General features: G+C 46.6%; 1 protein-coding gene across 1 annotated transcript in view; it reads right to left on the reverse strand.

Moving 5' to 3' along the window:
• Nucleotides 1–24,033, reverse strand: part of tnni3k (TNNI3 interacting kinase) — a 202,386-nt gene that overhangs the window by 120,632 nt on the left and 57,721 nt on the right. The window contains exons 13-21 of the mRNA XM_038793593.1: nt 18,930–18,986; nt 17,068–17,160; nt 16,910–16,967; nt 15,793–15,987; nt 12,106–12,210; nt 4,240–4,292; nt 3,402–3,454; nt 1,393–1,525; nt 942–1,051 (exon numbers count right to left, since the gene is read on the reverse strand). Of these exons, the coding sequence (XP_038649521.1) occupies nt 942–1,051; nt 1,393–1,525; nt 3,402–3,454; nt 4,240–4,292; nt 12,106–12,210; nt 15,793–15,987; nt 16,910–16,967; nt 17,068–17,160; nt 18,930–18,986 (857 nt within the window). The remainder of the gene's footprint in view (nt 1–941; nt 1,052–1,392; nt 1,526–3,401; nt 3,455–4,239; nt 4,293–12,105; nt 12,211–15,792; nt 15,988–16,909; nt 16,968–17,067; nt 17,161–18,929; nt 18,987–24,033) is intronic.

A 24,033-nucleotide genomic window follows, 5' to 3' on the forward strand; every position in this document is an offset into this window, starting at 1 on the left:
GAGCTATGCAATTAGTCCCATGGTCCCCCTACTCTTTCTCGTTTGTCCTGAAAAATGTTTCCTTTTCCAGTATTTATCCAGTTCCCTTTTGAAAGTTATGATCGAATCTGCTTCCACCGCCCTTTCAGACAGCACCTTCCAGATCACAACAACTCGCTGGGTAAAAAACATTCTCCTCATCTCCCCTCTGGTAGCTCAGTGGTTAGCATTGTTGCTTCACAGCCTCAGGGTCCCAGGTTCGATTCCCGGCTTGGGTCACTGTCTGTGCGGAGTCTGCACGTTCTCCCCGTGTCTACGTGGGTTCCCTCCGGGTGCTCCGGTTTCCTCCCACAAGTCCCGAAAGATGTGCTGTTAGGTAATTTGGACATTCTGAATTCTCCCTCCGTGTACCTGAACAGGCACCGGAATGTGGTGACTAGGGGCTTTTCACAGTAACTGATTGCAGCGTTATTGTAAGCCTACTTGTGACAGCAATAAAGATTATTATTATTTTACTGATTCTCTTCAATCTGCGTCCCTCTGGTCACGTACCCTCCTGTCACTGGAAACAGTGTTTCTTCTGAATTAACTGCGAAAACACTGAGTAATTAACTGAGTAATTTTGGAGACTGCAATTAAATCTCCCCATAACCTTATTCGAGTCAATGGCAGGGATTATAACTTAGTGGTGCTGAATAATTCACAGCATGTTCATATCATGAGCTTAGCACCTCCTGAGAGTGAGGTGGAAGCAGGTTCTGCAGTGATTTTCAGAAAGACAATTGGATAAATACTTGAGGGGGTAAATATTTTCAGGAAAGAGCAGGAAATTCAGGTCATCCTACCAAAGAGCAAGTATAGGCAGGGTGGGCTGAATGTCCTTTGGTGCTTCAACACTCTGATTCTCTGATCATCATACCAAACAAGAGTGAGAGATGGATCAGCTCGTCTGGATCACTCACCATTGGATATGCATTCCATCCACTTATTAGCAGAGATGAGATGGGTTTGGGTATCGAGTACCCAATTGGAGGTCGGACATGATGGTACGCCATATCAGCAGCAGCAGCAGCTGGGGAAATAACAGCAGCAATGCCAATGAATCAAAACACCGGTTTAATGTTCTCGAAACGTAGAATTTGGCAACTTAATAAGAAATAAATGAATTTGCTAAGAAAGGTGAGCTTGTATTTCTGTATTGTCTCTCGCGACTTCAGGATGTCCCAAGGCACTTTATGCAAAATGATGTACTTTTTGAACCTTTCCAACATGGCAACCAGTTTGGGCACAGCACGATCCCATAAACAGATTATCTGCTCACCAACCCATGGCTGAATGTTGGCAAGACACTTCCAAACGACTTATTTCAGCCATTCATTCTTAACTTCCTTCTTTCTTCACAATGTATCTCACCTGGTTTGAGGTGGGCAAAGGGGATTTCACCAGTCAGCAGCTCCCAGAGACACAGAGCGTAACTGAAGACATCCGCTTTGATGGTGTACCGGGTACTCTGTGTGAACACTTCAGGAGCCATCCAGCGCAGGTTCTACTGAGTAGACAATCAATTGCATCTCAACAAAGCTTGAAGGTCACATCCTGACACACTCAAAGAACCATTGTCCCATTTCCAATACTTTTAGAATTAAGAAATGAAAGTGTCAGGCAAACCCCCCTCCCCCCACATTTAAGGTCCAGTGACCTCAGGACTCAGCCCCTCCCCCAAGACCCTGGTCACCCCCTGCGTGCCACCACCGCCCCCAGCCCCGGACTTGTCTCAGGCATCCTCATGGAAATCCTCTTCCTTTCGCTGCAGCTTCGATTGTTGCAGGGACTGGAGAGCTTCCAGCCAATCTGATTGGCCAGGCAGCTCTCTAAGGCGGGGCTTCCTCCCAGTTGACAGCGGAAGCCCCTCCTGCAACGGCAACCAGTGCTCTTCGAGCGTGGAATGGCCGTGAGAATGTGTAATCTGCCAACCCTTTGGATCTGAAAAATTCAGATCACAGATTTTTATTCCATGTCCTTCAGGTTTTACTCCCTGCCTTTTTCCAGGAGAATCGTCTTAAATCTCTGAAAATTCCAGATCGTTGGCAACTCCAATAGGGTGGCACGGTGACACAGTGGTTAGCACTGCTGCCTCACAGCGCCAGGGACCCAGGTTCAATTCCGCCCTTGGGTGACTTTGTGTCCAAGGATGTGTAGGTTAGGTGGAGTCACGGGGATAGGGGCAGGGGATAGGGGCAGGGGATAGGGGCAGGGGATAGGGGCAGGGGATAGGGGCAGGGGATAGGGGCAGGGGATAGGGGCAGGGGATAGGGGCAGGGGATAGGATGCTCGTGCAGAGGGTGCAGGTTCGATGGGCCGATTTGCCTCCCTCTGCGCTGTAGGAATTCTATGGTTCCAAGGGGAACCATAAACTAGGCTGTGAGTTGGGCCAATGAAACGCTCTGACCTGCACACAAGGCAGTGGCATCGGGGTATTGCCACTGGGCTAATAATTCAGAGCTCCAGGATGATGCTCTGGGGACCCAGGTTCAAATCCCACCTTGGCAGATGGTGGAATTAGAATTCAATAAAAATCTGGAATGAAAACTCTAATGATGACCATGAAACCATTGTCAATTGTTGTAAAATCCCATCTGGTTCACTAATGTCCTTCGGGAAGGAAATCTGCCGTCCTTACTCGGTCTGGCCAACACGTGACTCCAGACCCACAGCAATGTGGTTGACTGTTAAATGTCCTCAGGGATGGGCAAAAACGCTGGCCCAGCCAGAGACGGCCACACCTCATGAACAAATAAAAAAAACCTTTACGTTTAAGTAACCAGTGCTGCCGCCTCGAAAGGTGAACAAAGAGCAGAATTAGAGGAATTCAAAGGCCTCATAGGATTGTAGGGACTGGAGGGGTTATCAGAGATAGAGAGGGGTGTGGGAGGTTGATGAGGTTACAGAGATAGGGAGGGGTACAAGGGATGCAGCACGTTCCAAAGATAGGGAGGGTTCTAGGAACTGGAGGAGGTTATTAAGGTAGGGAGGTTTCCAAGGACTGGAGGAGGTTATCGCAATGGGGAGGGTTCTAGGGGCCGGAGGAGTTTACAGAGATAGGAAGGCGTTATATTATCTGCCTGTATGCCACTGTAATGTAAAGGTGCTCAGCAAGTATGGGCTCAACTGGTGTGTGGAATATTGCCGCGCATGGTATGATGTTTAGAGTCACATGGTAAGAGACTCAGCAAGAAAACACTCTGGAGGCAGCGTGCATGGAAAAATAGCACCATGCATGACAGAAACCTGAGATGTGTAAACCTGAGAATTGAAGATTAACACTAAACAGTTTAAATGTACAAGTCTCTAGATCTCATCATTGAGACATCTAAAGAATCCATACTACGACAGGAGGGATAAGGTAAAGACTTGCCACCTACCCCTGGCTGCTTCGTCATGTTGTCTTCGTCCATTGACAGAAGAAATCTGGATTCTGAAAATAGAATAAGTCTCTCAGCTGCAGGCTTGCTATACATGGAAATTCATAAATTTAATAATGAAACAACGGTAAACAGAGATAAGTGCTTATTGATTACAAATGTTTTATACATTGCATTTGGAGCTTCCTCATTCATGTCTACATACACACGTGGCTTATAGATCACCTCATCTGGGGTGTGAATGGAAAATGCCCAATTCTCTTTAAGCTTTTATATCCATCTGCCATACCTGGCCAAATGAATTGAAACTTCAAGTTTAACATTGAAAGAAGAAATATACCAGAATGCTTCCAGAGGTGAGGGAATCCAGTTAATGTGGAGGGGCTGGAGGAGGTGGGATGTTTCTCCTTGAGGCAGAGAAGGTCAAGGGGAGATTTAATAGAGGTGATCAAAATCATGAAGGGTTTGATCGAGTAGATCGAGGCAAACCTTTTCCACCGACAGCTCTTTCAATGAGCTGACACAGAACTGATGGGTCGAATGGCCTCCTTCTGTGCTGGTGAATGCTGCATTCCTATGATGCAATGAGTCAATGACGCTGTGATCTTTTCTGTTTATGATCCCGGACTGTGGGCTCGGCTCCCATTGTTTACGTTGACTAAAGCCTGTGTTAGGACGCATTCTACTGCGATTTGGAGGACATTTGGGCGTAACTTGATATCGGAAAAATGTGCAGAAATTGGGTATTTTTCATGTTTAACTTCCGGGTTGAACAATCACCACTTAATTCAGTGAAGTTCAAGAAACACAATACATCAGCCAAGTTCAAAATTCAAACCTCCAAAATCAGCGACCACTGCATGGCCATCTTCATACAGCAGGATATTATGGCTGTTGGAGAAGGCAAATAAAATCCATTATTTTCTGTTTAGGTTGCTGAGCAAGAATTTTCAATCTGATATATATAACCTTTCAACTCCCAACTCTGGCCCCTCCTGGCATAATCCTGGATCAGGCCCTCGGGATTTTGGGAACATCCAGCGAGGGACTAATAACATTTTCTTTAAACTAGACTAAGTTTGCAGCAAAGCACTCTGGTTTCACTCCATTTAGATCATTTGTTGCCTTTCCATTTTTCTGACCAGAATGGATGACCTCACACTTATCCACGTTAAACCCTGTCTGCCACATTTTGGTCCACTCACGTAACCTATCTTAATCCATTTGTAAAGTTCTTATTTCCACATTGCATCTTATCATCTTTTAGTGTCATTTGCAAATCTGGCTATAGAATCTTCTGTCCCTATATCATGGTCATTAATAATAATAATAATAATAATAATAATCGCTTATTGTCACGAGTAGGCTTCAATGAAGTTACAGTGAAAAGCTCCTAGTCGCCACATTCCGGCGCCTGTTCGGGGAGGCCGGTACGGGAATTGAACCCGTGCTGCTGGCCTTGTTCTGCATTACAAGCCAGATGTATATTGTAAATAGTTGGCGCCCGAGGACCAAACCCTGTGGCACCTCGCTAATTACATCTTGCCATCCAGACTCTCTGCCCTCTGTCCGTCAGCCAGTCTTCTATCCAAGCTAATAAATTACCCCTAATCCCATGTGATCTCACTTTATGAATTAACCTTCTGCGCAGCACCTTATCAAACGCCTTCTGGAAGTCCAGATATTCTGCAGGAGGGATTTACTGCACCATGGGGGGGACTGGAATATTACACCAGCGTTAACAATGAGTAAATTCCGCACTACATCTACAGGATCCCCATTATCCGCTTTGCTTGTTACATCTTCGAAGAACTCTAGCAAATTAGTCAAATTCTAATTGTGGAAGGGAAGTTAATTAGTTACCAATTTAGAAGCATGCTGGGAATATTGACTATATTTTAACACTGCTTTTCAACAAAATTAAGTAGGTCAGGTAATGTAAACTATGTTGTACTGGCCTTATTATGATAAGTTGTTCTTCCGAAGGACAACAAAATGCGTACTCGAATTGTTTTTAATTCAAGGGCAAAACATTCATATTTCCTCTTGCGTATGTTCCCAAGCTTTATCTCTTCAAAGTTGTTTATTTAACACTATAAATTTAATGGTTTTCGACTCATAAGTGAGAGAGCAGTGAATTAGCTTTTTGCAGCTGGTGCAGTTCTCTCTCCACAAATGTTTGTGTCAAGAAATTTCCTTAAATTGAACCTCGAGGAATTTGTCTTTATTATGATTTCCACGACACTAATGCTGGGATCAAAATATACATTAATGATCTGGAAGAAGGAACTGAAGGCACTGTTGCTAAGTTTGTAGATGATAGATGATCTGCAGAGGACAGGTAGTATTAAGGAAGCAAGGGGGTTGCAGAAGGACTTGGACAGGCTAGGAGAGTGGACAATGGAGTGGCAGATGGAATACAATGTGAAAAAGTGAGGTTGTGCACTTTGAAAGGAGGAATTTAGGCATAGACTAATTTCTAAATGGGGAAATGCTCAGGAAATCAGAAGCACAAAGGGACTTGGGAGTCCATATTCAAGGTTCTCTTAAGGTTAACGTTCAGTCCGCAGTTAGGAAGGCAAATGCAATGTTAGCATTCATGTTGAGAGGGCTAGAATACAAGACCGGGGATGTACTTCTCAGGCTGTATGAGGCTCTGGTCAGACCCCATTTGGAGTATTGTGAGCAGTATTGGGCCCCGTATCTAAGGAAGGATGTGCTGGCCTTGGAAAGGGTCCAGAGGAGGTTCACAAGAGTGATCCCTGGAATGAAGAACTTGTCGTACGAGGAACGGTTGAGGACTCTGGGTCTGTACTCATTGGAGTTTAGAAGGATGAGGGGGGATCTTATTGAAACTTTGATTTGATTTGATTTATTATTGTTACATGTATTATACAGTGAAAAGTATTATTTCTTGCATGCTGTACAAACAATGCATAACGTACATAGGGAAGGAAGGAGAGACTGCAGAATATAATGCTACAATTATAGCAAGGTGTAGAGAAAAGATCAACTTAGTACGAGGTAGGTCCATTCAAAAGTCTGATGGCAGTAGGGAAGAAGCTGTTCTTGAGTCGGTTGGTACGTGACTTCAAACTTTGGTATATTTTTCCTGATTGAAGAAGGTGGAAGAGAGTATGTCCGGGGTGCGTGGGGTCCTTAATTATGCTGGATGCCTTTCTGAGGCAGCGGGAATTATAGATAGAGTCAATGGATGGGAGGCTGGTTTGTGTGATGGACTGGGCTACATTCATGACCTTTTGTAATTTCCTGCAGTCTTGGGCAGAGCAGGCTCCATACCAAGCTGTGATACAACCAGAAAGAATGCTTTCTGTGGTGCATCTGTAGAAGTTGGTGAGGGTCATAGCTGACGTGCCAAATTTCCTTAGTCTTCTGAGAAAGTAGAGTCGTTGGTGGGCTTTCTTAACTATAGTGTCGGCATGGGGGGACCAAGACAGGCTGTTGGTGATCTGTACACCTAAAAACTTGAAGCTCTCGACCTTTTCTACTTCATTCCCATTGATGTAGACAGGGGCATGTTCTCCACTACCCTTCCTGAAGTCGTTGTTGACATTGAGGGAGAGATTATTGTCATCGCACCAGTTCACCAGATTCTCTATCTCATTCCTATACTCTGTATTGTCATTGTTTGAAATCCAACCCACTACGGTGGTGTCATCAGCAAATTTGAAAATCGAGTTGGAGGGGAATTTGGCCACACAGTCATAGGTGTATAAGGAGTATAGCAGGGGGCTGAGGACACAGCCTTGTGGGGCACCGGTGTTAAAGATGATCGTGGAGGAGATGTTGTTGCCTATCCTTACTGATTGTGGCCTGTGGGTTAGAAAGTTCAGGATCCAGTCGCAGAGGGAGGAGCCGAGGCCAAGGCCACGGAATTTGGAGATGAGTTTCGTAGGAATGATGGTATTGAAGGCTGAGCTGTAGTCGATAAATAGGAGTCTGACATAGGCGTCTTTGTTCTCTAGGTGTTCCAGGGTAGAGTGCAGGGCCATGGAGATGGCGTCTGCTGTGGACCTGTTGCAATGGTAGGCGAACTGTAGTGGATCAAGGCAATCCGGGAGGCTGGGGTTGAAACTTACAGGATACTGTGAGGCCTGTATAGAGTGGACGTGGAAAGGATGTTTCCACTTGTAGAAAAACTAGAACCAGAGGACACAATCTCAGGTTAAAGGGATGATCCTTTAAATCAGAGATGAAGAGGAATTTGTTCAGCCAGAGGGTGGTGAATCTGTGGAACTCTTTGCCGCAGAAGGCTGTGGAGACCAATTCACCGTGTCTTTAAGTCAGAGATAGATAGGTTCATGATTAATAAGGGGATCAGGGGTTATGGAGAAAAAGCAGGAGAATGGGGATGAGAAAAATATCAGCCATGATTGAATGGCGGAGCAGGCTTGATGGGCCGAGTGGCCTAATTCTGCTGCTATATCTTATGGTCTTATGGTTTTATAAATATGATTTGCCCTTCATAAAACCATGCTGACTCTGATGGAAAGTGTTTTGACTTTCCAAATGTCCTGATATTACATATTTGATAATTGATTCTAACAATTTTCCAACAACAGATGTTAAACTAACTGGTCTGTAATTTCCCACATTCTTCCTCCCCCACCCCCTTTTGAATAAGATGTTTTATTAGCATTTTTCCAATCCACTGGAACCTTTCCCGTGTCCAGGGAATTTTGGAAAATTATAACCAATGGATCCATTATCTTCACTGCCACTTCCTTTCACACCCTAGGATGTGGGCCATCAGGCTCTGTGGACTTGTCCGTCTTCAATCCCAATAGTTTGTTGAGTACTGTTTCCCTATCGATGATAATTGCTCTAAGTTCCCCCCTTTCTATTACCTCCCCCAGTATTAATTCCCCAGTCTCATCCGCCAAGGGACCAACATTCACTTTAGCTACTCTCTTCCCTTTTATATACTTATAGAAACTTTTGTCATTCTTTTTTATATTTTGCGCTAATTTCCTTTCAAAATTTCCCTTTTCCCTTTTTATTACCTGATCTTTAAAAGATTGTTACTCTTCCAGTCAGCCACTGGCCTTTACAAAATGGCACACCTTAGTTTTTGTCTTTATGTTATCTTTAACTTCCTTGCTTAGTCATGGATCTTTTTTCCCCTCTTATAAACTTTCTTCCTCATCAACTCGGAGCCGAAGTTCCTCGAGCAACCAACACTTACTACACTATGGTCCACAATAGGGTCCACCAGTTCCCACATCATGCAGGTACAACACATCACCTGGCCCTGCATCTCTAATTCATTTAATTCGTTTTTAATTCAATTTTTTTCATATTTCCAGCTGATTCTTAGTTTTTGTAATCTGTAAAATATTTTTCCTTTTTACCTTTAATCTGAAAGCAATTTAGAAAAGAATTTAGACTCTCGGCTCTCATGGTTTTCTTCAATCTTTTTAAATCTCTGGGCAGCATGACCCCAACCTCCCTCTCCTTTTGCCATTTCACCTCAGCATCCTGTTAGCGGGAGGAGATGTCCCTCCTCAGCCTGCTGCAATGTTCCAGTGAAGCCCATTGCAGGCTTAAGGAGCAGAACCTCATCTTCCGATCAGGCACGTTTCAGCCTTCCGGACTTAACATCGAGTTCAACAACTTTAGACTGTGAACTTTCACCTCCATCTTAACCCCTCTTGTCTCCTTGGTTGGTCCCAATGCGGGCCCCCTCCTCCCCAGGGCCACATGTCACTTGTTCTTTAGTTTTGTTGAGCATTGCCCTTTGTTCTGCTATTAACACATTCTGCTACCTTACCATTATGCCACTATTATCACTTCTTTAGTCATTAATGTCACCGTTAATGTCTTGTGTCCATGACATCTTTATCAATGTCTCCTTCCCTGACCTTCGATTCTTCCACTCCTCCTCCACCCCTCTCTCCAACTACAGAATTTATTGAGTTTCTATCTGTCTTCCATTCTGATGAAGAATCATGCGAGGAGCACTCCGGGGCCCCGCTAGCCCCCTTCAGGTAGCAGAATCACTCTGAACTTTCTTCCGGAAAGTCCAGAGTGAAACGCCTGCCTTTTGAAATGAAATAAAATGAAAATCGCTTATTATCGCGAGTAGGCTTCAATGAAGTTACTGTGAAAAGCCCCTAGTCGCCACATTCCGGTGCCTGTTCAGGGAGGCTGGTACGGGAATTGAACCGTGCTGCTGGCCTGCCTTGGTCTGCTTTAAAAGCCAGCGATTTAGCCCAGTGAGCTAAACCAACCCCATTTGATGCTGGAATGGGGACATAGCCCCATTATTGGGCAATCCTGCCCAATATCTCTCTTATACTCTGAAATTCAAGGTTAATATTGAGGTAGATGTGGATTAACAGGCAAACTGCAGCTGGCCAGACCACACTGCACAATAAATGACTGCTGTGACCAAGGCAGATTCGATACATTTCTTTATAACCCACTCAGGGGTGAAAAAAATTCAAGAGTCAAGGTTGAAAGACCGTCTCTCTCACGGGAGATTCTAGACTTTACCTTCAATGATCTCACCTAGGAATTCACACCAAACGTTGCCCCAGCTCAGTTGGCCTCGACATCAGCTCATCTCACAGGGTTTCTATCACTTCTCCCGAGATTCCAATCCCCTGGATTCCCGAATCTGAACTCCAGCAACAACTCACAATCACAACTTCAGCTCTTCGTTCATACTCAGTTCGTTAGGATTTCTCCAGAGAGGCATCTTCACCCCAAAGGCCTGCAGTGTGGAGCCACCAACCTTCTGCTTCCTCCTTCGATCACCAGGGCTTCTCCTGAGCCCGCTTCATTTGTCAAAGTTTCTCCTGAAAGCTCTTCAGGTCAGGTCTGCGAATCCCAGTCCATCTTCTGCTTGGAGCAACTCTCCCTTTGCTCCTCTTTCTTCTTAACTGGGGCCCCTCCCTGTCTCCAGTCTTGGGCTCTTTTCGATTATGTGCCCGCTCCTGGATCACATCGCTCGGTTTTTCATGCCGCTTTCATTTTGGACAGACACACTTGGCCGGTGTCGTCATCACGAAGAACTTCAAATGGTGTCTCGCGTATGTACATCCCGCTCTCAGTTCACACATCAAAATGCCTCTGATGTTCATTGGGTCTTGGAGTTCTCACCCTCCGCCCCACAAGAAGGTACGTTGGATCTCATAATACCCCAGAAATGAAAATATCTTCCCTACATCTACCTGATCAAACCCCTCACTATTCTCTTTTCTGGAGGTCAGAATTTCTTGATAGGTATAACTTCTCAGTTGGATTGGATTGGATTTGTTTATTGTCACGTGTACCAGGGTACAGTGAAAAGTTATTCGAGATCCGGCCCACTATGGTCGTATCATCAGCAAACTTATAGATGGAGTTGGAACTAAGTTTTGCCACGCAGTCGTGTGTGTACAGGGAGTATAGTAGGGGGCTAAGTACGCAGCCTTGCGAGGCCCCGGTATTGAGGACTATTGTGGAGGAGGTGTTGGTGTTCATTCTTACTGACTGTGGTCTGTTGGTCAGAAAATCGAGGATCCATTTGCAGAGTGGGGAGCCAAGTCCTAGGTTTTGGAGCTTTGATATGAGCTTGGCTGGGATTATGGTGTTGAAGGCAGAGCTGTAGTCAATAAATAGGAGTCTGATGTAGGAGTCCTTGTTTTCGAGATGCTCTAGGGATGAGTGTAGGGCCAGGGAAATGGTGTCTAATGTGGACCGGTTGCAACGGTATGCGAATTGAAGTGGGTCAAGGCGTTCTGGGAGTATGGAGGTGATGCGCTTCATGATCAACCTCTCGAAGCACTTCATTACAACTGACGTCAGGGCCACCGGGCGGTAGTCATTGAGGCACGTTGCCTGGTTCTTCTTTGGTACCGGTATGATGGTGGTCCTCTTGAAGCAGGTTGGGACCTCGGAGTGGAGTAGGGATAGGTTAAAGATGTCTGTGAATACCTCTGCCAGCTGGTCTGCGCAGGCTCTGAGTGCACGACCAGGGATCCCGTCCGGGCCCATCGCCTTCCGTGGGTTCACTTTCAGGAAGGCCGATCTGACTTCGGAAGCTGTAATGGTGGGTATGGGTGAATTATGGGCTGTTGGGGCACTCGACAGCGGATTGTTGGTTACCTGCTCGAACCGAGCATAAAATGCATCGAGTTCATCGGGGAGGGGTGCGCTGCTGCCAGTTCTGATGTCATCCTTAGAGTTCTGACTTCATCCTTAGAAATCCCTGAAAAACTCCTGTCTACCTTCCCTCGTGCCTCTAAACCTTCTTTTTTAGATAGACAGCTGAACTATTCCCAGTGCTCCAAGTGTGGTGTAGCAAAGATTCTGGACAAGTTTAACAATTCTATTCCTCTAGAAATGAATTCTGCTATTTGGTTTGTTTAATGTCCTTATTAACCTGGGTCACCACTTTTAGTGATGTATGTATCTGTACCCTTTGATCTTTCTAATCCTCGACCATAATTAGGTTCTTAGTTTGCAGGTAGTTTGTGGTCTCCTCGTTTCTCCTGGAATAATGAACCCCCTCACATTTATCTCTATTGAAAACGATTTGCTGATTATACATGTTCCACATTAATGTTGCCTGGCATTAATGAATAATGGGCTGAGTGAAGCATTTTGAGCTTTGAAAATTGAGTTGAACGAATGAATGAAGCAACTTAACTGCTGACATTGGTTTCTTCCCCAATCCCAGAGGCCCAGGCTAACGTACCTATTGAGGTCTCGGTGTATGATTGGTTGAGTCAAGTTGTGAAGATATTCCATGCCTTTGGCCACATCAATCGCAATAATTAATTTGGATTGAAGTCCAATGATTCTGTGGATTCAAGTACAAAAGTAACAAGGCAGATTTGGAAATGTAAATAATAAACACGTGTACCTTTTTCATAATAAAACATCCCAAACTGCTTCACAACCCCACCTGCGAATGTTGACATCATTTGCATTCAACAGCACTCATTTGACATCAATTACACTCAAAAGCAATCAGTTTGATCATTTAACATCACGAGTAATATAAGTGACATTGAGGTCATCAATTGCCCCAAACCACAGAGCTCATTAAAAAGGCAAATGGAACGTTAGTGTTTATTGCAAAGGGACTGGAGTATAAAAGTACAGAAGTGTTGTTGCAATTGTAAAGGGTGTTGGTGAGACCACATCTGGAGGATTGTGTCCAGTTTTGGTCTCCTTATTTGAGGAAGGATGTGGTGGCATTGGAGGCAGTTCAGAGGAGGTTCACCAGATTGATTCCGGGGATGAAAGGGTGACGTATGAGGAGAGATTGAACAGTTTGGGCTCATACTCGCTGGAGTTTAGAAGGATGAGACGGGATCATATCGAAGTGTATAAAATACTAAAGTTCCATCGCACTATCCGACTCACCATGGATTACTCTCCAGAATCGGTTCCATTCTTGGACACACTCATCTCCATCAAGGACGGTCACCTCAGCACTTTGCTTCACCGCAAGCCCACGGATAACCTCACAATGCCCCACTTCTCCAGCTTCCACCCTAAACACATTAAAGAAGCCATCCCCTATGGACAAGCCCTCCGTATACACAGGATCTGCTCAGACGAGGAGGAACGTAACAGACATCGACAGATGCTGAAAGACATAAGAACGTGATATGGTGCTTGACTCATCGATCGACAGTTCCAACGCACCACAGCAAAAAACCGCACCGACCTCCTCAGAAGACAAACACGGGACACCACTGACAGAGTACCCTTCGTCGTCCAGTACTTTCCCGGAGCAGAGAAACTACGACATCTTCTTCGCAGCCTTCAACACTTCATCGATGAAGACGAACATCTTGCCAAGGTCATCCCCACACCCCCACTACTTGCCTTCAACCAACCGCGCAACCTCAAACAAACCATTGTTTGCAGCAAACTACCCAGCCTTCAGAACAGCGACCACAACACCACACAACCCTGCCATGGCAATCTCTGCAAGACGTGCCAGATCACCGACATGGATACCACCATTACACGTGGAAACACCACCCACCAGGTACGCGGCACATACTCGTGCGACTCGGCCATCGTTGTCTACCTCATTCGCTGCAGGAAAGGATGTCCCGAAGCGTGGTACATTGGCAAGACCATGCAGACGCTGCGACAATGGATGAACGGATATCATGCGACAATTGCCAGGCAGGAATGTTCCCTTCCAGTTGGAGAACACTTCAGCAGTCAAGGGCATTCAGACTCTGATCTCCGGGTAAGCGTTCTCCAAGGCGGCCTTCAGGACGCGTGACAACACAGAATCGCCGAGCAGAAACTTATAGCCAAGTTCCGCACACATGAGTGCGGCCTCAACCGGGACCTGGGATTCATATCGCATTACATTCACACCCCCACCATCTGCCCTGGGCTTGCGAAATCCTACCAACTGTCCTGGCTTGAGGCAATTCACACCTCTTTAACCTGGGGTTACCCCTCTCTCCAGTCGCACCATCTGGACCAGTAAAGGCTTAATTACCTGCAAAGACTCGCATTCAAAGTATGGTCTTGCATCTTTGACATTGTCTATATATATGTTTCTGGAACTTATCTCTTCCTTCACCTGAGGAAGGAGCAGTGCTCCAAAAGCTAGTGTTTGAAACAAACCTGTTGGACTTTAACCTGCTGTTGTCAGACTTCTCACTGTGCTCACCCCAGTCCAACACCGGCATCTCCACATCAGAAGCTCACAGAACAGAGAAAAGGTTGCTGCCCAGAAGATGGGAGAAGAGAATTGGAACTTTTGTGTCTTCTTTGTTGTGTGGGAATATGATGGGGAGCAGCAGGAAAACTCTGTGGGAAAAACAGTCTCGGCAGAGTGGAGTGAGATCCAGGAGCCTGTGGAATTCTGGATGGTCAGCACTGTTGTGAGCTGAAGGAGAGGGAGGTTCATCGAGGTGGTTCCTTGCTGGTGTGTATCGGGTCTGGAAAACTCCGATGGAATGGAACGATTGTTGAAATAAGTCAACTGGATGTTTTGTCCTGACCTGGTGGGAAGGGGTAAACCTGGAGGGCTAGGTTTTACCACGAGACTGCCCCTTTAATGCTACATAACTGTGAGAAGGGAAGTGTTGTGGTGAATGGACCGTGTTCCCATCCCAGGATTTGGTGTCCCATCCCAGGTGCCTCATAACACGGGCAAACAGGTTGAGTAACAACTTGCAAATCTTTCCAACATGCACCATGGCAGAATGGAAGAGATTCTTGGCCAACCATCTTTAGACGACACCGGCAAGTACCATGGGTTAGCACCTTATCAAGCATAACCATGGATCAACACAAAGGTCCATGGCGCCACCGTCTTTTCAGAGTACGGTACCAGAAGGGAGAGAGAAATCTGGCAGAAGTGTAGCTTAGAGTAAAATCACTTCCTGAGGCATATTTTGGTTACATTATTTAGTTGAAGCAAAACTTGCCTTTTTCTTTTGTTCGAAATACCAATTAACATTTGACACGTTTACTTTAGTTTGTTTGTTACAGCAATTTTGTCCTTCAATTATTTCCAGGGAACAATGTTTAAAAACAAGGGGGGTCACCCATTTACGATGGAGATGAGGAGGAACGGGATAAGCAGGAATCTCCGTTTCTCCGGGAGCGCACTCATGCCTGCAGAATTCCCGACAGCATGGGCGCCCACAATGGGGGTGCCCATTGACCGGCTGCCGGGGCGTAGGATCCATAGAATGGCGGAGCAGACTCTGAGGGCCGAGTGGCCTCACTCCTGCTTCTTACAGAACATAGAACATAGAAAAATACAGCACAGAACAGGCCCTTCAGCCCACGATGTTGTGCTGAACTTTTTTGTCCTAGATTAAGAACAAATTAATCTGCACCCCATCATTCAACCGTAATCCATGTACCTAACCAATAGCCACTTGAAGGTCCCTAATGTTTCCGACTCAACTACTTCCACAGGCAGTGCATTCCATGCCCCCACTACTCTCTGGGTAAAGAACCGACCTCTGACATTATGCAGTGCGTTTCATTGGCATCTTGGGGATCCTCTTCTTTTAAAAGGTTATTAGTCTCGACAACGATCGTAACAGGAGGGAGGGTAACCAGAGGGACACAGATTGAAGAGAATGGGTAAAAGAAGCAGAGGGGGAGATGAGGAGAATGTTTTTTACCCAGCGAGTTGTTGTGATCTGGAAGGTGCTGCCTGACAGGGCGGTGGAAGCAGATTCAATAATAACTTTTAAAAGGGAGTTGGGCAAATACTCAAAGGTGAAAGGTTTAGAGAGCTCCAGGGAAAGAGGCGGAGGAGTGGGACAAGTGGATAGCTCGTTCAAAGAACCAGAACGCACACAATGGACCGAATGGCCACCTTCTGCAATGTAGGATTACGTGAAAACAAAAGCAGCAGAATGTTAGTTACTGGAAAGTGTACCTCTTCTGTTCATGTAAGAGGGAGAACAAGGATCCTCCCGAGATGAACTGGGTCACGATGGCGAACTGACTGGGGTCATCCAGGCAAGCTCCGACAAACTGAATAACGCAGGGGTGGTTGAGACGGCAGAGGATGGAAACCTCGCGGCAAAACATGTCCACATCAGACTTGGAGCAGAACGTGTTCGCTCGATATCTAATTGATGAAAAATGTGAAGATATGTAATAAAAATGTAAAGTACACTGACCAGCATCAAGTAGCCATCAGCTGTGAACATTTGATATATTTTGAGTACCTCAATAATCAGAGGCAAGGTGCTCTCTGTGATATCGTTGTGTGGCCCTCACTGAGGGAAGACCTTAATGTTCCACCCGGGTGGGTTCTGGGGCAGGCGGGGGAGGAGGAATTGTTAAATTCCACAAAGAGAATTCTCTCCGGGTTCCTGCCCGCCCCAAAACTTGGATCAATTTCATGGTGGGGTGAGCAAGGCCTTGAGTGGGAAACTGCCCCTCCTCCAATTCATGGTGGAAAGGTGAGGGGTCGCATCCAACAGAAGCCCCTTATAACTGGGGCACTGTCCCCTTAAGACCCAGTGACCTACGGACCACCCCCTCCCACAGCAGGTCAGGGCTAAATCACTGGCTTTTAAAGCAGACCAAGGCAGGCCAGCAGCACAGTTCGATTCCCGTACCAGCCTCCCCGAACAGGTGCCGGAATGTGGCGACTAGGGGCTTTTCACAGTAACTTCATTGAAGCCTACTTGTGACACTAAGCGATTTTCATTTTCATTTCATTTGTCAATAATCTATAAATGCACCAAATGTCACAGCTCCAGGGTCCCAATGTTCGATTCCCGGCTCGGGTCACTGTCTGTGTGGAGTCTGCACGTTATTCCCGTGTCTGCGTGGGTTTCCTCCGGGTGCTCCGGTTTCCTCCCACAAGCCCCGAAAGACGTGCTGTTCGGTCATTTGGACATTCTGAATTCTCCCTCTGTGTACCCGAACAGGAGCCTGAATGTGGCAACTAGGGGCTTTTCACAGTAACTTCATTGCAGTGTTAATGTAAGCCTACTTGTGACAATAAAGATTATTATTATATGTTACCATTATGATTTTACCTTTTAATGGCGACAATTTTGTTTCTGCATCTCCCTTTGTAAACTTTGCCAAACGAACCTAAATGATTTCAGACACATTAGAGATAGACAGTTTGTGATTATTTGACACTTTCCGGAACTTGGCATCTCGATTGCATCAGGAGCTTTTCTATTTTTACCTGATCCAATGATTTCGTGGAACTCGATGTCCGACAGCTGGAGGTGGAAATGAGAAGGTAGTCCAGCTCGCAGAAGTAGAACATCGGCTTTCTCTGCGTTGTGGGGCGGCAAGCAGGGGGTGAACAGAGAGAGACTGAGTCAGCACAGAGCTGCCAAGAATTCATCAACATCTTGCATCTACATAACACCTATAATGTAGCAAAAACAACCCAGGGCACTTCACAGGGGTGACATCAAACACCGTTTAACACCGGGCCACGTCAGGGGCTATTAGACTCGGTGATGGTGAAATAACGGGTAGTTTAATCTCTGGCGTAGAGCATGTGCGAGAGGGTAGAAAGTTAGAGAGCTTCAGGAGGGAATTTCAGAACTTGGAGGTGAGGCAGCTGTAGGCATGCCCATGAATGGTGGAGTGATCAGATTTGGGAGCTGCCCAGTGATCTGAACCGAAGGAGGAGTGCTGAGAGCATTGAAGAGAGATAGAAAAGGATGATTTAGTCCATATTGTTTGAGCTGCTGCTAGTTCCCAATTAACCTGCACGGTCGATATAGAGGCACATTGTGGAGGAAAAATAGAGGAAATCTGTTATATCGCGCTACAATGAAACCAGGAAGTATTTATTACATTTCTTGTTTAGTCGTTTCCCTTCTCTGAAAGATATTGCCACCTTTATGGACCCCGCCATTTTCTTTTCCTGATCCCTGTGTGAGACAGTGGGCGGGATTCTCCCTTCTCCCAGCTGCGTGTTTCTCTCCGGCACGCCATTTGCTGGCGGAGAGATTCTCTATTCCCGCCACTTGTCAATGGGTTCCCATTGAAACCGCTCCCCACGCCACTGGGAAACCCGGAGGGGGGAGTGCGCTCCCGGCAGGAAAATAGAATCCCAACATTCGGAGAATTCCAGCCAATGTGTCTGCAGGAGTCCTGTGTGCAGATTTGGTCTCCTTGTTTAAGGATAGAATTGCATCAGAAGCTGTTCAGTTACTTGATTGGTAACTGGGAAGGGGTTTGCCTTATCGGGATAAGTTGGACAGACTGGGCCTGGATCGAATGGCATGACCCAGTCCTGCTCCAAACCCGTATGCTCGCCTGTTCGGAAACACGTGGTGTCACAGGTGAGCCCACCCAACCCTTACAGAAAGGGTCACTGGTTGGGCATTGGGCCTGAGATCCTTGGTTGCGATTTCCCCTGTCCCCTCACATATTGAGGCTAACAGGGGGCAGTAGGGGCTGGTTAGCACACTGGGCTAAATCGCTGGCTTTGAGAGCAGACCAGGGCAGGCCAGCAGCACGGTTCAATTCCCGTACCAGCCTCCCCGAACAGGCGCCGGAATGTGGTGACTGGGGGCTTTTCACAGTAACTTCATTGGAAGCCTACTCGTGACAATAAGCGATTTTAATTTCATTTGTCAGCCATGCTTTGACCATCCAGGTTGTGCGACTCCCAGTCAGAAGCCTGTGGAGGCCAATTCACTGAGTGTCTTCAAGACAGAGATAGATAGGTTCGCGATTAATAAGGCGATCAGGGGTTATGGAGAGATGGCAGGAGAATGGGGATGAGAAAATATCAGCCATGATTGAATGGCAGGGCGGACTGGATGGGCGGAGTGGCCTAATTCTGCTCCTATGTCTTATGGCCCTGGTGTCGTTTACTGAGGACTGAGCCGAGTAATGAATTACATTGCTGTCTGTGTTAATCTCATCCTTGAAGCAATCTTCCTGTTTGTTATTAATCTCTGACAAATGCAACTGGTAGACACATTATTTCTGTCTCTGAACACCCTGCCATCGAATCCTTACGTTTTGTATGCAGAGGTCTCAATATTGAAACGTGTCTCATTTAAACGTGCACCTTCTCACCTTTTGTCATGCTTTTGATCTTCCCAAGTGGCGATGGAACTGAAACGTAGGAACCATCTGCAAGAGAAAGGGGATTTCCAAAATAATATTGATTTTAAATCTATCACAGGCACAATTATGACAAGGATCAACCTAAAGTTAAAGAAATAACTAGAATTTATATAACACCTTTTATCGGATCGTCGATTCGTACAGCATGACAGGAGGCCATTCGGTCCATCGTGGCTGGGATGGCTTTTTGAGTTAGTCCCATTAGCGCCGCACTTTCCCCATAGCCCTGAAAACGTTTCCTTTTCCAGTATTTATCCAATATCCCTTTTGAAAGTTATTATTGAATCTGCTTCCACCGCCCTTTCAGACAGCACCTTCCAGATCACAACAACTCGCTGGGGAAAAAAGTTATTTTCTTCTTCCGCCTGTTTCTTTTGTCAATTATCTTAAAATTATAATTCCTAGCTTCAGTGAAATGTGGGGAAGTGGCAGCCAATTCGCTCACAACAAAGCATCATGGGAATAAAGATAACGTCCGGAATTCTCTTCCTGTTGAAATGCTCTGTACCCACCAGCAGTGCACCCCCGCCCGGTTTCCTGGCGGCAACAGGTAGCTACAACGGGAAATTCCATTGGCAAGAGGCGGGAATATACGATCCCGCTGCCAGTAAACGGCGCGCGGCCAAGGAACACACGGCTGAGGAACCGGAGAATCCGGCCCATTCTCTTCAGGATTAAATATTGTCCCTAGGACACTGGGATGCACTCACCTCATCTCCTTCAAAATAGTGAATGCGGAGTTTTTATGTTTCCCGAGAGACCAGGCTGTGACCGCCTTCCATCTCGGACGACCATAGTTTGTGCCGTGATGGTGACCATTGTTGGTGTGACTCACAGAATCATCGAATCATCGAATTTACAGTGCAGAAGGAGGCCATTCGGCCCATCGAGTCTGCACAGGCCCTTGGAAAGAGCACCCCACTTAAGGCCATATCTCCACTCTCCCCCGTAACCCAGTAACCCCACCTAACCTTTTTTTTGGTCACTAAGGGCAATTTAGCACGGCCAATCTACCTAATCTGCACATCCTTGGACTGTGGGAGGAAACCGGAGCACCCGGAGGAAACCCACGCAGACACGGGGAGAACGTGCAGACTCCGCACATACAGTGACCCAGCCGGGAATCGAACCCGGGACCCTGGTGCTGTGAAGAAACAGTGCTAACCACTGTGCTACCAAGCCTCACTCTGGCTTGTCAGTCTCTGCTGCCTTGACTGCAGGGGAATACAGTGGCTGAGACAGATAACAATTCACTGGCCCCTGTGTTCTCTGACCCTGTTCTTGGCCAACTGAGCTTTTTGTTTCTGTTCGTCTCTTCCAGTGTCCTTCCAAACAGTCAACCTCCAGAGGTCGCAGCCATCAGCGCCTGTCTTACAATTGCCAGTATTAATGTCTATCATCTTCACATCTCACTTGCGAGTGTCTTTATAGAAAAGGTACGGATGCTCAGCAGGTTGTGACCCAATGGCCATCTCACTGTACAGAAAGGTTTGTGGGTAATGGCCATCATCCATTTGATGAACGTGGCTTAGTTTGCACAGATATTGTTGGCTTAGCAATGAGTTTATACTGATGGAATTAGCTTGCTCCAGGACCTCTGAGTTGGTGACCTTGTCCTGCCAAGAGATGTCAATGATATGTCTGAGGCGGAGAAGGTGGAAACTGTCCAGCCTTGTGTATGTGCTCCAGGTTTCACCACTGGAGAGGAGTCGGCTGAGGACACAGGTTTGGTAGACTCACACTTTGGTGTTCTTAGTGAGGTTGCTGTTGTTCCAAATTATCTTACTCAACTTGGACAGAGCAGCTGCAGGTGTCTGATCTGTGTTGATTTCAGCATCAAGTGACAGATTGCTGGTGATTGTGGAGCCTAGATATGTGAAACTATCCACAACCTCGAGCTTCACCTTGTCTTGGTCCCCCCATGCCGACAATATAGTTAAGAAAGCCCACCAAGGGCAGCACGGTGGCGCAGTGGGTTAGCCCTGTTGCCTCACGGCGCCGAGGTCCCAGGTTCCATTCCATCTCTGGGACACTGTCGGTGTGGAGTTTGCACATTCTCCCCGTGTTTGCGTGGGTTTCACCCTCACAACCCAAAGATGTGCAGGGTAGGTGGATTGAACACGCTAAATTGCCCCTTAATTGGAAAAAAATGAATTGGGTACTCTAAATTTAGATATAAAAAAAGAAAGCCCACCAACGACTCTTTCTCAGAATACTAAGGAAATTTGGCATGTCAGCTACAACTTTCACCAACTTTTACAGATGCACCATAGAAAGCATTCTTTCTGGTTGTATCACAGCTTGGTATGGATCCTGCTCTGCCCAAGACCGCAGGAAACTACAAAAGGCCGTGAATGTAGCCCCGTCCATCACGCAAACCAGCCTCCCATCCATTGACTCTATCTATAATTCCCACTGCATCGGAAAGGCAGCCAGCATAATTAAGGACCCCACGCACCCCGGACATACTCTCTTCCACCTTCTTCCGTCAGGAAAAAGTTACCAAAGTTTGAGGTCACGTACCAACCGACTCAAGAACAGCTTCTTCCCTACTGCCATCAGACTTTTGAATGGACCTACCTCGTATTAAGTTGATCTTTTCCCAACACCCCAGTTACTGAGATGAGTATCTCAGTTACTTCGTAGAATTTTCTCAAATTTGCTAGATTCTGGAAAGGTACCATCAGATGAGAAAATAGTGGATTTGACTCCTCAATTGAAGAAAGGAAGGAGGCAAAGAGCAGGAAACTACAGATCAGTCAGCTTAACATCTATCACAGGGAGAATGCCAGAATCTATTACTGGGGTTACAGCGGTGCACATGGAAGATCTCAATGCAATCAGGCAGAGTCAACATGGTTTCGTGAAATGGAAATCATTTTTGACGAATTTATTGGAGTTAATTGAGGAAGATAAATAAAGGGGAATCTGTACTTGTGTCATAAAGTTACAGAGTTTTACATCATAAAAAGAGGAACATCCATTAATTTATGCACCGGCTGTACTTAGATTTCAAGTAGGTTTTTGACAAGGTGGCCAGTCAAAGGTTACGACTCAAAATGAGAGCTCATGGCATGGGATAACATTTTAGCAAGGATAGAGGATTGCGTGGCCAACAGGAAGCAGTGAATAGGGGTAAAGGTGTCTTTTTTGAGTTGGCAGAATGTGACGAGTGGGGTGCCTCAGGGATCAGTGTCGGGGCTTCAACTGTTTCCCATTCACATCAATGACTTGGGTGAAGGGGGAGGGTGTGTGGATGCTCACTTTTCTGACAATAGGTATAAACATAAGTTGTGAAGAGGACAAAAGGCGTCTGCAACGGGACATTGCAGGTTAAGGGCGTGGATGAAGTATAATGTGAGAAAATGTGAACTTGTCTATTTTTGTGGGAAAAATAGAAAAGCAGCAAATTATCCAAATGTTGAGAGATTGCAGAACTCTGAGGTACAGAGGGATCTGGGTGTCCTGGTGCATGAATCGCAAAGAGTTAGTCCAACAAGTGCTTCAGAATGGAATGTTGGTGTTTGTTGCAATGTGAATGGAATATAAATGTTTTGCTACATTTGTACAGGACATTGGTGAGAACATATCTGGATAAGTTGTACAGTTTGATTTTCTTTTGTAAGAAATGGTGTGAATGCATTGAAGCAGTTCAGAGAAGGTTCAATTGGTGACCACAGTCGCGTCATTCTGAAGTTTAGTATGTTCGATAGTCTCCAGATCCCAGTCGGGTCTGTTGTGTCGGTACCCAAACCGGCCGACTTTATATTACAGATTATTATAGTGTCCATACTCTCCCTGCCCCTCAGCGGAGGGGGTGCTGTACACCACCTGACTCATGGGGTGGCTAATTGCTTCTACCCTGCAGGTCTCATTCAGGTTATAACAGTTGACTCGCCAGATTCCTGAGATTGGGCGTTTATCCTATGAGGAAGTTTGGAGAGGCTGGGATTGTCCCATTGGAGTTTCGAAGTTGATCTTATTGAAACATAAGGGTCTAGATTCTCTGATTTCCAGGCTATGTCCGGAGGATCCGTGGCGTTTTATGTGGGAAAAATCATCGCTGCTCGAGCTCCGATCCTCCGACCAGTGAGGGGCTCCCAGCCGCGCCACGGAAAACGCACGGCCTTCCCGATATGAACGCCTGGAGCATTGCCGGGTCCGTGGCCGCCCATGCACAGGGTGACCACCTGCAGCTGTAGCACGTACAACATGGCACCGGCTGCGCACGGACCCCGCCTGCCAGATAGTGACCCCCCCAAACACCCCCTCTTCACTCCCCACCATCTCCTCCAGCTCTCGCCAAAGCACCCCCCCCCCCCCCCCCCCCCCCCCTCCCGGCCAGCAGCATGGCTCCCGGCTGACTGTTGGCAGCCGCTGGACACAGTCGCAGCCACGTCACCGGGTTCCCGACACGTCAACGGCGCGGGCCTGGAACTCGGCCCATCGGGGGCGGAGTATCGAGGGAGGGCCTTCAGGTGATATCCTGAGGCCGTTCCAATGGCGTGCTCCCTGCTGACTCCATTTTGAAGGGGGAGGAGCATCCGAAAACAGGTCCCGCCCCGATTCAGTCGTACAAAGGGATTCTCCGCCCATTCGCTAATTAATAAATCGCCGTCGGGCAACAGAGAATCTCGCCCATAAGATCCTGAGGGGACTTGGCGAGGCACTTGGGAACACAATTTACAAATAAGGGGAGTCACATTGCAGACGGAGTTGAGAATAAATAGTTTTTTTCAGGGGATTGTGAATTTTTGGAACTCTTCACCAGACAGTTGTGGAGGCAGAGTCAGTGAATATTTGTCAGGCAGAGGAAGATGGACTCTTGACTAACAATGGGGGTCAGAGGTTATTGGGGATTGGTAGAACGTGGAGTTGAGGCCACAATCTGATCAAGCATCACCTTATCGAAAGGCGGAGCAGGCTGGGCCGGCCGAATGTCCTACTCCTCCTAATCCATCTTGGATCTCTGGTGAGCAAGGTTGAACAGCTTTCCCTCAGTTGTGGCATGTCAGTAGACACCCTGTGTTCTTGAGCTGAAGGCTCCTCACAG

The sequence above is a fragment of the Scyliorhinus canicula genome, chromosome 4 (assembly GCF_902713615.1).
Source record: "Scyliorhinus canicula chromosome 4, sScyCan1.1, whole genome shotgun sequence".
NCBI classification, from domain to species: Eukaryota; Metazoa; Chordata; class Chondrichthyes; order Carcharhiniformes; family Scyliorhinidae; genus Scyliorhinus; species Scyliorhinus canicula.